Source organism: Perognathus longimembris, chromosome 6 (assembly GCF_023159225.1).
Source record: "Perognathus longimembris pacificus isolate PPM17 chromosome 6, ASM2315922v1, whole genome shotgun sequence".
NCBI classification, from domain to species: Eukaryota; Metazoa; Chordata; class Mammalia; order Rodentia; family Heteromyidae; genus Perognathus; species Perognathus longimembris.
The window spans coordinates 75,392,602-75,407,222 of NC_063166.1; the positions used below are offsets into that span (position 1 = coordinate 75,392,602).

A 14,621-nucleotide genomic window follows, 5' to 3' on the forward strand; every position below is an offset into this window, starting at 1 on the left:
ATTTTTTTCCCTTGTGATATAATACCTGAGAAAAACAACTAAAGGGAAGACAAGATTTTAGTTCATAGTTTCAGAGGTTGCAGTCCATGGTCATGTGGACGTTAACCTGAAGCAAGTCTGAAACACCATGGCCTAGACCACTGCTTATCTCAGGATAGCAGGAAGCAGAGAGAATGGAAGAGATTTGGGATAAAGTGTAGCCTTTAAAGGTATGTTCACAGTGACCTGCTTCCTCCAACAAGGCCCTGTCCTCATTTCCATCATTTCCTAATAAGACTATCAAATTGATAAAGTTAGAGTCCTCATGATCCAATCACGTCTGGAAAGCTCCACCATCTGGCAACTTAGTCTTTAACTCATGAACCTTCTAGGGACATTTCAGATCCAAACAATAACAGCTTCTAATATTAGGATTTGTACATTATTGCAGATAGTTACCAGCACTCGTCACTACTTTTGTGTTCTGGGCAAGTAAAAAAAATAAATGGGATGGAGGAACAAAAGGACTCCATTAAAGAGTTTTCTAGCTGGACTTAGGTGGCTCATGCCTGTAATCCTAGCTACTTAGGAGGTTCAGATCTAGGAACTCTGTTTGAAGCCAGCCAGGACAGGAAAGTCCATGAGACTCATATCTCCAATTAGCCACCAAAAAGACAGAAGTGGAACTGTGGCCCAAGCGGTAGAGTGCCATCCCTGAGAGAAAAAGCTAAGGGACAGCAACAGGCCCCCAAGCTAGATCAGGAAGAACTGCTGCTAAGCTTTGACCTGTGCTGAGACCATTGAGAGTCTGGTGTTCATGTTAATAATAGTGCTTGGTGACTGCCAGATATGGAACATGAAGAGACAGGACCAAATACCCCAACTATCCAAAGCAAAATCCAAAAGTTGTCAAAAACATGAAAATACTATCTAAAGTACACAGCAAGCTAGGGGCTATGAAACATAGTGGTTGCATCAAAAATGGTAAAGCTCACTTTTTCCCCCCCACTAGAATAGGAAATAAAAATTAAAAAAAGCTGTGCCACTGAATTGATTATGGTACACCTATGTTTATTGAGCACATTCTAAGTGTTCTTTGCATTGTCTACTGTCCTCATTATAAGCCAGTATTCAGAAATCATTAACTCCATTTTACAGATAGGCAACATTGACTCACAGAGATATTCAGCAGCTTGCTCAAGGTCACCAAGCTAGCACAAGCCACAGCCAGGAATTGAATTGGTGGGAGTTAATGTAAAACTCTACAACCTCTGGTTGGAGAGCAGTGGGTGAGTTGTTCTGGGTGGGTGCTTTTTCCCTTTTACAGCAAACACTGTGCAAGAAATAGGCAAAAAGTTCCAGAGTCCCAACTATACATCACTTCCATTTGTAGGCTGTTTTTGTCCAGATTTAAACAATGCAGTGTCCTCAGAGATTTTCTGAGCTGGGGATGCTGCTCTGTTGTGGTGGCAATTTTCAAATCATCCTCTTCTCCAATCTCAATGTGCAGTTGTAAAATGGCAAGTTGTGTGTCTGTGTGTTTTAACATCCTAAACTCGTACTTTGTACATGCTACATAGAAACAAATGTTCACTAAAACAGTTGATGTCTGCAACTTGTCTGACTGGGCCCAGGCTGGTGCAGATGCACAGCCTTCTGGGGCAGGCACAGAGTGCTCCCTGAGAAGAAAGGTGGTCTACTGGCTAGGTTCTCCTGGCGATGGCAGGGAACCTGTATGTGGTTGAGGGCCTTAGGCTTCCAGCCGTCGTCAACGATTATGATGACCGTAATAATGTAATCCTCTCTCAGATCTCAGTTCACTGGGGAGGTGGGGGGGCATTCTGACTTAGCTCGGACCCCTCAAAACTCCCAAAGACAGTTTATATTTGTACATTTTGGCACGATCTGAATGAAGTCTCAGTCCCTGTTAGGGAAAGATCTAGCAGATGAAAGAAAGAAAAAAAAAAAAGACAAGCGACCTCAACAGATCCGAACAGGCTTTAGTCATTAACTGCAAAGGGACTCCAGGTAACACCGAGAAACCAGGGGGGAGGGCAGGGGTGGTGGTGGTGGGGTAGGGTTTTTAAGTAGTCTGGTAATGAGTTTCTGGAATGTGTTTGTATTCGTAGTAGAGTACATAACGTCCTCGCAGCGAGGGCAGACGCTGCACTTCGGGATAAGGTCGGGGTGAAGTTCTGCTGAGAGTAACCCAAGGGCAGGAATAAGATTCCGGGGAGATCTTCAGGAGGGGCCCAGGGGGAGGGTGGTCGGTGAGCCGTGGGGCCACACTGAGTTAGGAGAGCAAAGCAGATCCCCACCAGCCCCCTCCCCGCTCCCCCGGGGGGCGCCGGTCACTGTCAGGAGGATGATTCCGGAGCTCAAGGCTGGCAGTGGAAGCTTAAAGATGCAGGGTTGAGAAAGAACCTTCTGCGTTACCATTCGCCTCGTTACACGTGTCCAGCCCTTCGGGGAAGTATCCCCGCTCCAGCGACCGGTCCACCACCAGCTTCCAGCAAAGGATGTACGGTTACTAGCCACGTTACCAGCCAGAGCGCCAAACACTTGCGCCCCGCCCCAATCCCGGCCCTTCTGCGCCTGCGCACTGGGGGCGGCGGAGGTGGGCCCCCGGGATAGAGGCGGCGGAGGGGGGGTTACTGAGGAAGCCCTCAGTGTTTTCCTCCTTCATGGTAGCTCGAAACTGGAACTCTTACGTTCTTATCATTTTTGTACTATTTTAGTAATAACGCTTACTAAACAACATAATGCATGGACTTCAAGGAGTGAATCCTCGTTGCCTACGTGTTTTCCCTCCCAACCACACTAATGGTACAGTCCCGCAGTAACCCCGCCCCCTGCCCCGCCAGCTCCTCAGGCCCGCGGCCCGCAGGCACCCGCCTCTCTGACGTCATCACGCCGCCGCCCCGGAGGTCGCTCCTGGATCGGGGCCCCGCCTCCCCGGCGCGCCGTAGCGCCTCCGCCGTTGCTAAGCGGCCTTGGATACCTGGCGGCGGGATGCTGGGCAGTGTCAGGTGAAGATGGTGGTCACCGGGGCTCAGGTAGGACGGCCTCCGATGGTAATGAGCCAGTCTCGGCGTTGGGGCGGCCTGGGGGTTCACGACGGCCTAGGCAGTCTGCCATGGACACCTCCAGGCCAGGATTCTGGAGAATCCGAGTCTGTTAGCTAGGCCGGAACCCTGGCCGCGCCCGGTTGTGGACGTCCCGCTGAGCAGAAAAGGGCCTTAGACTCTAGTCTGCCCTTCCTGCTGCCTTTCCATCCCTCATCCGGCAAAATACTGATTAAACTGGCAAGGAGAAAAAAGCTGGGCAGTGTACCCCAAAGTGGGTTTCTTTGTATGCTAGTTCCGTGTTTGCAGCCTCTTCCTATCCTTAAGGGAACTCATTTTGAAGTAATTCTGATAGGATGGGACCCCAGATCTCCTCTGTCCCCTAGGACTGAATTACAAAAGCTGTTACCTGGAAGTGTGGCCTTCATCACCCTCTTCCTCCAATAGCCATGCAAAACCAAGAAAGACTTTATTTCCTTTTCCTAGGGATCTCTCCTTCACCAAAAAGGATCAGTAGCAGAACCCTGGTACTGTGAGGGTTGAGTTTAGTAGTGTATAACCTTACAAGGTCTTGCAACTACTATTCTGAGTTGTATTCTTAAAGTCAGAAGACCTGAAAAAGCATAATACATATTGTATGCACACAATGGTACAACATAAAAGCAAGCATGCATGTAATTGGAAAAAGATAGCTGTGTCAAATAGTGAAATCATGGAGGATTTTCTTCCAACTGGACAAAATGTTTTAAAAATTTCCACTGAATTACAGGGATAGTGGTTTATACCTGTAATCCCAGCTGCTTGAGACAGAGACTGACAGGAATGCAATTGGAGTCCAGAAAGCTAGTGAGACCCCCAGTCTCCGTAAAGAAGCATGGTGGTACAGATCTGTATTCCCAGCTATGTGGGATGTGGAGACAGGAGGTAGGTAGAAGGATCACAGTTTGAGAGTGGCCTACGCAAAGATACTAGACCCCATCTGAAAAATAACTAAAGCAGAAGGTCTGGAGCATGGCTCAGGGAGTAGAGCTCAAGTGATAAAGCACAAGTGTGAGGCCCTGAGTTCAAACTCAGTACTTAAAAATATAATGCTTACATGATGGGATAAAGTAAGGAATTGTGATATAGTAATAGGCTGTTGTGATAAGGGTTACTTGTACACAGCATCAGGATACCAAGATAGTGGCGTGGGGGGGTGTGGAATAGCAAACTGATAGTTTAGGAAGCAACAACAAAGATAAATAGGACTACTGTATTTTATTGGTAAAGATAACAAAGACTAGAAATAGGATTGTATGGAAACATACATTAGTGTTAGTGGAAATTAACTTATTACAGTTTTGTGGAGAATAGTTTGTACATCATCGACTCAACTATTCAACAGATAAGAACTTATTCTAACAAATATACAAAGTACATAAAAACTTCATGTTTAAAATGAAGCTTTTAACAGCTGAAAGCCCTAGGCTGCTCGCCTCTTAGCATCCAGTTGCACAGTGAGCTGAGGACCAAGCTCGAGCTTGCAATAAAGACTCCTTTTGCTTTTGCTTTTGAAAAAAAAATAAAATAAATAAAATGAAGCTTTTAGTATTTTACTAGTAAGAATTTTACTAGCAAGAATTGGAAAAAAAGAGGGGCTGGGGATATGGCCTAGTGGTAAAGTGCTTGCCTCGTATACATGAAGCCCTGGGTTTGATTCCTCAGTACCACATTCATAGAAAAAGCCAGAAGTGGTGCTGTGGCTCAAGTGGTAGAGTGCTAGCCTTGAGCAAAAAGAAGCCAGGGACAGTGCCCAGGCCCTTAGTTCAAGCCCCAGGACTGGAAGAACAGAACAAAACAAAGAATTGGAAAAAAGACATCAATCATTATTTTTTTTCACTTTTTTTTTGACCAGTCCTGGGGCTTGAACTCAGGGCATGGGCACTGTCTCTGAGCTTGTTTTTGCTCCAGGCTAGCACTGTACCACTTGAGCCACAGCACCACTGCTGGCTTTTTTCTGTGTATGTGTTGCTGAGGAATCAAACCCAGGGCTCCATGCATGCTAGGCAAGCCCTTTACCACTAAGCCACATTCCCAGCTCCTGTTTTTCACTTTCAACCTTTGAGAATTGTAAGCATTTCACAAGTAGATTGGAAATTTTGTCTACTATTACTTTATACATTAGAAGTAGAAGGCATCTACTTGTTCCTCCACTGCCTTTCATTTGGAATTCTTTTTCTGATCTTCCTTTCTTCCACAGGTAACCATGGAGAAGGAGGTCCGCAGCACCATCCTTTTCAATGCCTACAAAAAGGAGGTGTTCACCACCAACAGTGGCTACAAATCCTTGCAGAAAAGACTTCGGAGCAACTGGAAGATTCAGAGGTGAACCTGACCGTGTGTATTGTTTTCCCTTATAACTGATTATGACAGACTACAGGTAGAACTGAAAAGTATTTCTCTTAGATTCTTTAGGTGGGAGAAATTCAATTTAAACATATACCCATGTGTTTGTTAATAAGTGTGCTTTCCTGTGTATTTGTGATACATGCTTCTCCCTGAGATTAGGGCCCTGGCTCAGATCTAGCTCTTCTATTAGTGGGCTGTGGAATCTATTTTATTTTATTTTATTTTATTGCCAGTTCTCGGGCTTAAACTTAGAGCCTAGTCCCCCCCCCCCCCCGCCCCCAATCATGGGGCTTGGACTCAGGGCCTGGGCACTGTCCTTGAGCTCTTTTTGCTCAAGGCTAGCACTCTACCTCTTTGAGCCACAGCACCACTTCCGGCTTTTTCTGTATATGTGGTACCGAGGAATTGAACCCAGGGCTTTGTGCATGCTAGGCAAGCACTCTACCACTAAGCTAAACTCCTGGCCCCATGTGTGTTTTCTTAATGATGAGACCATACAATCACATATGCAAACCCAAGTGCTGATCACTAGTTGGATGATGTCTTTGTTTTTTAATATGGGCTAATTTGAACACATTGATGTATTGATTAGAATTATCTGAACAGATGACTCTGAGCCAGGCTCGAGTAGGTATTCTCTACTATGAAATTTAGGCTATCTGGGGCACTTCTAAATCTCCTATCTCTTGTCTGACCTTGGTTCCGTATGGAACCAAGAAGTTAACATAATGCACACATTGGTTTAAATTACAGATCTAACGTGCTCATAAATCATTTTTTCAGCTTAAAAGATGAAATCACATCTGAAAAACTAATTGGGGTGAAACTCTGGATTACAGCTGGGCCAAGAGAAAAATTTACAGCAGCTGAGGTAAGATACCCATTAAAGAAGAAATGTAGTAGTTCAGTGTATTGGCACATGCCTGACTGAAATTCTAGTATTCAGGAGACTGAATCAGGAGGATCAAGAATTCAAGGCCAGCTTGAGCTGCATAAAAGGTCCTATTTCCAGAAAAGAAGCATGGAGAGATGCTTAGGAAAATGGGTCTGAAATCTCCTTTACCCCTCACTGTGTTGCTTATGGCAGGAACTTCATCTTTCTCTCCATTGTGGAGTTGTGATCTACATAAACTGCCAAACACCGAGCGATGTATAGTTAAGCTTTAGACATACTTCTTTGCCATATCTTTGCTTTAAAATTAGATTTCTTATGTTTCATAGACTAAATATGAAACAATGAGGATAGGAAAATATTGGAATCCTCTTTACTGTCAGGGAATATAAAAGGTGAAACCTCTAATGCAAAATAGTATGACAGTTTCTCAACAAAATTAAATAGAATCATTCCATGATTCACACTGTCATTCTGAGTCTATATCCAAAATAGTGGGAAGCAGGATTTCAAGCGGTTTGTACGCCATGTTCAGAGCAGTACTTTCACAGTGGCTGAAAGGTGGATACAGCACATGTCTCTGTTTACAGTTGAGTGTAGAGCACAAAGGAGTATTTACCTTACTGTGGAATATTATTCAGCTTTAGAAAGGAAGAGGGCCAAGGTATCTCAATAGTGGAGTACATGCTTAACATGCTCAAGGCCCTGGGTTGAAGGCCCAGCACCCTCCACCCCCCACCTCAAAAAAAAAAGAAGAAGAAATTCTGACACAGACCAGAACATGAATGAACTTGAGCATGTTATGCTAAGTCACATTATGCTATTATTTGTCATTAAATGACAAATACTGTCTGATTCTACTTCATAGAGTAGTTGAATTCAAAGAAACAGAATGGAATGGTCATTTCCAGTCTTGAGAGAGAGGGAAATGGAAGTCGTTTCTGTTTTGAAAGATGAAAGGAATCCTGGAGATTAGTTACACTAGTATTGGTATGTTTACCCTTGTTGAATGGTACACTTAAAAATTTAGCCGAGTGCCAGTGACTTGAGCCTGTAATCCTAGCTACTCAGGAGGCTGAGATCTGAGGATTGCAGTTCAGAGCTGTCTTGGGCAGCACCACTTCTGTATATGTGGTGCTGAGGAATCAAACCCAGGGCTTCATGATGCTAGGCATGCTCTCTACCACTGGGCCATATTCCTAGCCCTGTGAGACTCTTAGCTTCAACAAACTACTCAGAAAAAGCCGGAAATGGCACTGTGGCTCAAGACTTGAGCACAGAAAGGCTCAAGGATAGAGCCCAGGCCCTGGGTTCAAGCCCCATGACCAGCAAATAAAGTAAAATTAGCCCATCTTCCATCTCAGCAATCCTTGCCAGGAACACACCACCCTCTCCTACAGGAGTGGGGAACCCTTTTCCTGCTGATGGCTATTTAGATATTTATAACATCATCATAGGTCATACTAAATCATTAATATAGGCAGATGGCCAAGGGCAATATGGCAAAGGTCTTATATGGTCTGTGGGTTGAACATTTACCCACCTCTCCTTATGTATCCAGAAATTAAACAATACAGAACATACTTTGCATTTATATATAAAGTAGAGTTAGACTCTGGGCTCAGTTGTTGGGCTTTTCTTTTTTTAACCCTGTGACTTTCTAAGCAGACATTCAAAGTTGTAAGACATTTCTTCTCTATGTGGGACTGTCCTGAACAGTTGTAGGACATTTAGCATCCCTTCTCCCACTCTTTACATGTGATATGAATATTGCAACTGTTAAAAATAACGACCTGATAAATGTCTTAAATGCCTCGATTCAGAGCCACAGCCTGGATCATACAATGTCAATAACATAAAGTGTCCCACTTTGCTTATACACTGTAAAACTTAACAGTAGAAAACTGTGTTACTGACGTGCTAAGTCCATCAAATGTCTCTTTTTCTCAGAATGCCAGACAGCTAGCACAACACAAGAAATACCATTCCTATCTTCCCTTCATTTTGGCACCGTGAACAAATCCTAGAAGTACACAGTCCTAAGTACCACGTCCCAGTAGGACTCACCAAGAACACCTGTGATCAAAGATAGACCTTGCTTGCTTGCTATGACCAGTCAGAGTACAACACATATTTAGTGCTATTGGAAAAACAGTTTGATAGGAAGTCAAAAAGAAAACCAGATGGAATCTAGGTTCATTCCTGTGTAGAGTTCAGAGTCCATGCAATTATGCTTTCTTCCCTCTCTCCCACTATTTTCCAAAATGATTTAGTAAAGATCTTTTTTTTTGGGGGGGGGGCTTCTTCCTGCTCAAGGCTAGCACTCTGCCACCTGAGCCACAGCGCCCCTTCTGGCCGTTTTCCATATATGTGGTGCTGGGGAATCGAACCAAGAGCTTCATGTGTAGGAGGCAAGCACTCTTGCCCTTAGGCCATATTCCCAGCCCCAGTAAAGATCTTTTATAAGGGATAATGACTCCAGTGTCAAATCCTATGACCGACATTAGGGAACAGAATCAAATAACACGATCCTGCTCACAAGGAACTGATAGTATAGGGAAAATTGAGAAAATTAGTGATAACAATATTCTAAGTGGCATTTTTCCACAGAAGCACAGAAAAAGCATTAGATTATAAGGCCCAGAGGAAATGCCTTTGGATTGACTTTTTTTGAACAGAATTATTTTAAAATCTTTGATTCTCTTGTTGTCCATATTGTGTGTAAGGCGAGGGGAAGACATCCAGAGAGTGTGCAAGAACAAAAGGGCTGAGCTGGGGCAAGGCTGGACTGGACCAGTGGTTCCCAAATGTCTCTGCATGCAGGGGACCACTGAGCTACAGAAGGAAATGGTATCTCTTACCCGTGCTGCTCTTATCCTCGAGAGTTCCTATTTAGGAGTGTGTTTTACATTCTAATATATACAGATACACTCATTGGTGTGCACTTCATATTCTTTGCTGATAGAATGCTTAGTGAAGAAAGTTAGCTCTTGTTCTGGACTCCAGTTCCCAAGGCTTTCTCAGGCGGAGTTAGCACGATTAAGCTCTAGTTATTTCTCCCTCTGGGCTTTGTGACTGCAGGAGAGCCTTCTAGGAGACAAGGAGGCAAGTTGTATTTGTCACTGTGGTTTGGTCAATTGATGACCTTGAGCAGAATTCCTCCCTTCCTGGGGTGGTACAGGGGGCTTCTGGGTACCCCTGGTGGGCAGTGAGGGGAAGGCATGGTCTACATCAGTGGTTCTCAACCAGAGGAGGTATCGTTTCCTCTTTCCAAGGCGGGACTCAGCAACACCATGTGAGGCATTTCCTTGTCAAGGTACGGTACCTAGTAGGTCAGACCAGGAATGCTGCTGAACAGAGATCTGTGAGCCTTCATTAGCTTATACTTGGCCACTTCTTGTTTGCTGACCACACAGTTAGCTTTGGAAATGGCAATTAAATTGAGCATTTTGTAGTTTTATGTTCAAAGACAAGTTTGGAGATTCTGCATACACAGTGACTTTTATATTATACTGTATTTACATTTTAAAGCCTTATAGGTTTGAAGTGCTTACTTTTTAGCCAGTTATGGTCTTAGTCTTGGTACATTTATATTGGACAAAAGTCTGCGCATGTTTTTTTTTTTTTTGCCAGTCCTGGGCCTTGGACTCAGGGCCTGAGCACTGTCCCTGGCTTCTTCCTGCTCAAGGCTAGCACTCTGCCACTTGAGCCACAGCGCCGCTTCTGGCCGTTTTCTGTATATGTGGTGCTGGGGAATCGAACCTAGGGCCTCGTGTATCTGAGGCAGGCACTCTTGCCGCTAGGCTATATCCCCAGCCAAGTCTGCGCATGTTTATAGGTTGATTTTTTTTTTCTTTGTGTAGTTTGAAGTTCTAAAGAAGTACCTTGACAATGGTGGAGATATCCTCGTGATGCTAGGAGAGGGTGGAGAATCCAGATTTGATACCAATATTAACTTTCTACTCGAAGAGTATGGAATCATGGTGAATAATGGTAACTATTATATTTATTTATTGTCAATTGTGGGCCTTGAACTCAGTGTCTAGGCACTATCCTTGAGCTTCTTTGTGCTCAAGGATAGTACTTTACCACTTGAGCCACAGCACCATTTCTGGTTTTTGAGATAAGAGTCTCACAGAGGCTTTTCTGTCCAGACTGGCTTTGAATCATGATCCTCATATCTCACCTTCCTGTATAGTTAGGATTATAGACATGAGCCACCAATGCCCAGCAGGTAACTTATTTTTAATTAGAGGCAGTGATTTCCAATTTGTTGTGCATATTATAATCTTCTGGGTCCATAAGTACAAGGAAAAGCCCTGGGATGAGGTCATGTACTCTAGCATTCTGGGCTCACCAGTAGTTGGAATCGTGGACCAAGGCTTCTTTCATAGATAACTTGGGAGGAGGGATCCCAACAGAGCCCCATGGGACCTATTAGGTTGAAATTGTATAGGTCTATGCTATTCTGCTTGCTTCTACTCTAAAATGAACTTTCCTCTTTTTTCCCCCCTGTAAGATGCTGTGATTAGAAATGTTTATTTCAAGTACTTCCATCCTAAGGAGGCTCTGGTTTCCAATGGCGTGTTGAACAGGTAAGCAGGTAGAAAAACAAAGATGTCTTTAGAAAGGAAGTATTATCATTATCTTGGGTAGTTGTTCAAAGGGGTCTAATTTCAACAAGTCAGACTGTGAGTGCAGTGCATCTTGATCAATGTCACCTCTGCCATCATTCCCAATCATAGAAATGTCTTTACAAGAGAGGCTTTCATCTCTTCTCACGCATTCTTTCCAGGGTTGTCTTGTTTTCTTTTTCTTTCTCTGGCAGTGCTAGGGTTCAATCTTAGGGCCTCATGCTCTGTAGGCTGACACCATTGCTAAGCCATGCCTCCAGTCCTATTTTCACTGGTTATTTCAGGATAGTGTCTCACTTGCCATATGTGCCTGTGCCATACATAGATAGCGCTTCTCATCCTTGCTTGGATATCAGAAGCACAACCTCTTCATCCACTTCCCTCTGTGAAGATGGAGTCTCTGGACCTCAATACCAGGGCTGGCCTGCAATCTCCATCCCTCATCTGAGTCTCTCACATAGCTTGAGATGACACATGCCCACCATCTGCAAGCTTTATCTGCATGGACTGGCCTGGAACTGTATTCCTCCTATTCTCAGTGCCCCAAGTAGCTGTGATTATGGGTGTCAGCCACTGCTTCCTTGTCCCCTGTCCCTTTTCATATCTATTTGCTTTATTTGATTTTGTCACAACCTATTAGATCACTACTACTTGTTCATCAAATTATATTCCTCCCATGTTTTAAAACCTTTTATCAAGATACTTACTTTTGCAAGTAACAGAAAACCCTGCCCAAATGGGATTAAATTAAAGACACTTTATTGGTTCATGTAATCGAAGGGCCCAGAAATAGGACAAGGCTTTGGGTGTGGGTTGACTGTACAGTTCTGTCATCAAGGGCTCCAGTTCCATTTTTTTTCCAATTCTCATGGCTTTCCACTCTTGCACATGGGCCCATACCATCTTGAGAGCATGATTTGGTTCCAGCATTTCCATCAAATGTTTTGAGATTTACTCTTTGGGTTCATCACATGTCCATCCCGACTGTCCTTGTCCTGGAGCCTGAGATGAAGTCAACTTTCCCACTGATTTAGAGCCTAAAATATATAGATGAGGGGCTTTGGGGCAATGGGAAATGAATGCATGAGGGTATAGCACCTGATGCCCATGTGCTTTTTCCCATGGTCAGACATATTTATTCCACACTTGAACTTGCCATAATGCCAGATACTCTGTTGACCCTGAAGATACAGTCTAGAATGTGAGTTTAGGATACTGACTCGAAGGGCAAGTAACTGAGTAATATTTTCATGTTAAATTCTACAAGCTTCTCAAAGGATGCATTTTTTGTTTACTTCCTAAAAATTATATCTCAAAGTTTGCAGAATTCTTAAATCCAGTTCATACTTACTGTTGGTGAATGTGATATGACATTCCCTTGATTTTGTTTGCTAGACTTTCACTTTGTTCTTCCAGGGAAATTAGCCGAGCTGCAGGAAAGGCCGTGCCTGGAATCATTGATGAGGAGAGCAGTGAGAACAATGCACAGTGAGTATGTTTCTGAGGCTGCTCGAGGAGGATTGAGTTCGTATTAGAAAGATTATACTTTTAAAGTGAGAAGTTTTCTGATTATGAAAATAATTCTCAAAACTTTTTTTTAATGTGAACAATTCAAATGGAAAAAGGTAGAAATACTACACTGTAATTCTAATTTCATCCTCTGCCCTCCTGTGTGCTCCAAGAACAATCAGACTTAACACTATGGATTTAGATTTCTAGTTGTTTTTCTAATATCTAATGATGTAAGTGAGTAATGACATAATTACCCTTTCCCTCTTAATGACTGGGGTAAACTGGATAGGTACCATAATTCAGCTAGTTCCCTGTAATTTAACACATAGATAATTTGTAATATTTTGCTTATAGGTAGATGTGTTGGCATATACCTGTAATCCTAGCTATTTAGGAGGCAGACGGAGATGGGGAGGATTGTGGTTCAAGGCCAGCCTGGCCTAAAAGTTTGTGAGACCTCTATCTCAACAAATAAGATGGGCATGGTGGTATGAACCTGTCATCCAGCAGTGCAGGATAGGAGGATATCCAGCAGATAGGAGGATAGTGGTCTGAGGCTGGACCCAGTCAAGAAAAACAGAAACATGAGACTTTATCCAAAAAGCCTTAAGAAGCAAAGAAATAAAAAAAATACTGCCTTTATTGTACTACCTAACATGCATTGAGCGTTTACTGTACAATAGGCAGTTACTGCTTCATTTTAATCTTTACAATAATCCTACGTGGTTAAAGATGAGCTACTAAGAGGCAGCTGCCTAAGTTCACATGAGTAACGTGTCACAACTTGGCTTCAAACCTAGGTCAGGTAGTTTACTCCAGAGGAGGAACCTTTATTTTATTTCATTTAAAAATTTTTTTATGTGTGCTCCAGTTCTGGGGCTTGAACTCAAGGCTAGCACTCTACCACTTGAGCCACAGCTCCATTTCTTGCTTATTTGATGGAGATATGAGTCTTACAGACTTTCCTGCCCTGGTTGGCTTCGAACCACAATCCTTAGATCTCAGTCCTCTTCAGTAGCTAGGACTACAGGCATGAGCAGCTGGAACCTTTATTTCTGACATGGTCATTATATAGCCTAAGCTGGCCTTTTAGGGCCCTGCCTTGTACATGCTAAGCAAGCAGTCTGCCACTAACATCCTAGCCCACTCCTACCCCCTTTTAATTTTGAGAAAAGGCTAAGACAGCTTCCAATTCAATCTTACTGCATCAATAAGGCCCTAGGGTTGATTCCGAACACCAAAATAAAAAGCAGAAGTCAAAAGATGGAGGCAACATAGAAAGTGGAAACAAGAAAATTCATAGAAGAAACCACATTAGCCTGTCTCTCAAGTGCCTTTGGGGAAAAGTGGGGCCAGGAGGGAAGTACATTGACATCCCTGAGACTATTTTACTTACCTTTGCTTCCTCTGTCATCAGCTGCTCATTTCCCCGGCTGCCTGGATCTTACCGCTGCAGCTTCCCCTTATTGGAATGGTCCTGGGCTGTGGGCATAGAGGGACTTCACTGAAGGGATCCCAAACAATAACTAATTTTAAACTAAAAGTTTCTTACAGTCTGGAGGACTCCCCTTTAAAAAGGTGCTTTGTCCATAATTCCCTTCAGCCCTAAGTTTCTAACTTTATGCTCAGGTCCTAAGCTCTGTGTTTCACTCTGTTCTCTGAAGTATTCTCTCAAGTGCTCCATCCAAATAGCTACCTTTGCAGCACTCCATTTACAGCTTGAGTTATCCCAAGTTTTGAGTTACACCCAAGCTTAGAAGAAACTTTGTGTTTGGGGTAAATCAGACAGAGTGTTTTCATATTTAAAAATATTTTTTGATCATTCAGGCATGTTACTTTAATTTCTGACAGGGCTCTCACCTTTGTCTACCCTTTTGGTGCCACGTTGAGTGTCATGAAACCAGCAGTGGCTGTTCTGTCCACAGGCTCCGTCTGCTTCCCACTAAACAGACCCATTCTGGCTTTCTACCATTCAAAGGTACTTACTTACCCCTTTTTTAGATACGGGTATGTCTGTTACTCTCAACAATGAAACTACCTTACCTTTTCATACCGAAAAAGCTTCTTATATTTTCTCACTAGTCTTCATGCTAACTTCTGTAAAGAAGGTTGTTTTTTGATGGTACTGTGGCTTGAATTCAGGACCTTGTG

The 14,621-nt window shown here is 43.4% G+C and overlaps 1 protein-coding gene across 1 annotated transcript in view; it reads left to right on the plus strand.

The window, feature by feature from the left end:
- Positions 1-2,900: 2,900 nt before the first annotated feature.
- The window catches only part of Ift52 (intraflagellar transport 52), a 29,093-nt gene continuing 17,372 nt past the window's right edge, over positions 2,901-14,621 (plus strand). Inside the window, exons 1-7 of the mRNA XM_048349449.1 lie at positions 2,901-3,035; positions 5,284-5,408; positions 6,216-6,303; positions 10,188-10,317; positions 10,844-10,919; positions 12,375-12,446; positions 14,322-14,448. Of these exons, the coding sequence (XP_048205406.1) occupies positions 3,015-3,035; positions 5,284-5,408; positions 6,216-6,303; positions 10,188-10,317; positions 10,844-10,919; positions 12,375-12,446; positions 14,322-14,448 (639 nt within the window). The 5' untranslated portion in view covers positions 2,901-3,014. The remainder of the gene's footprint in view (positions 3,036-5,283; positions 5,409-6,215; positions 6,304-10,187; positions 10,318-10,843; positions 10,920-12,374; positions 12,447-14,321; positions 14,449-14,621) is intronic.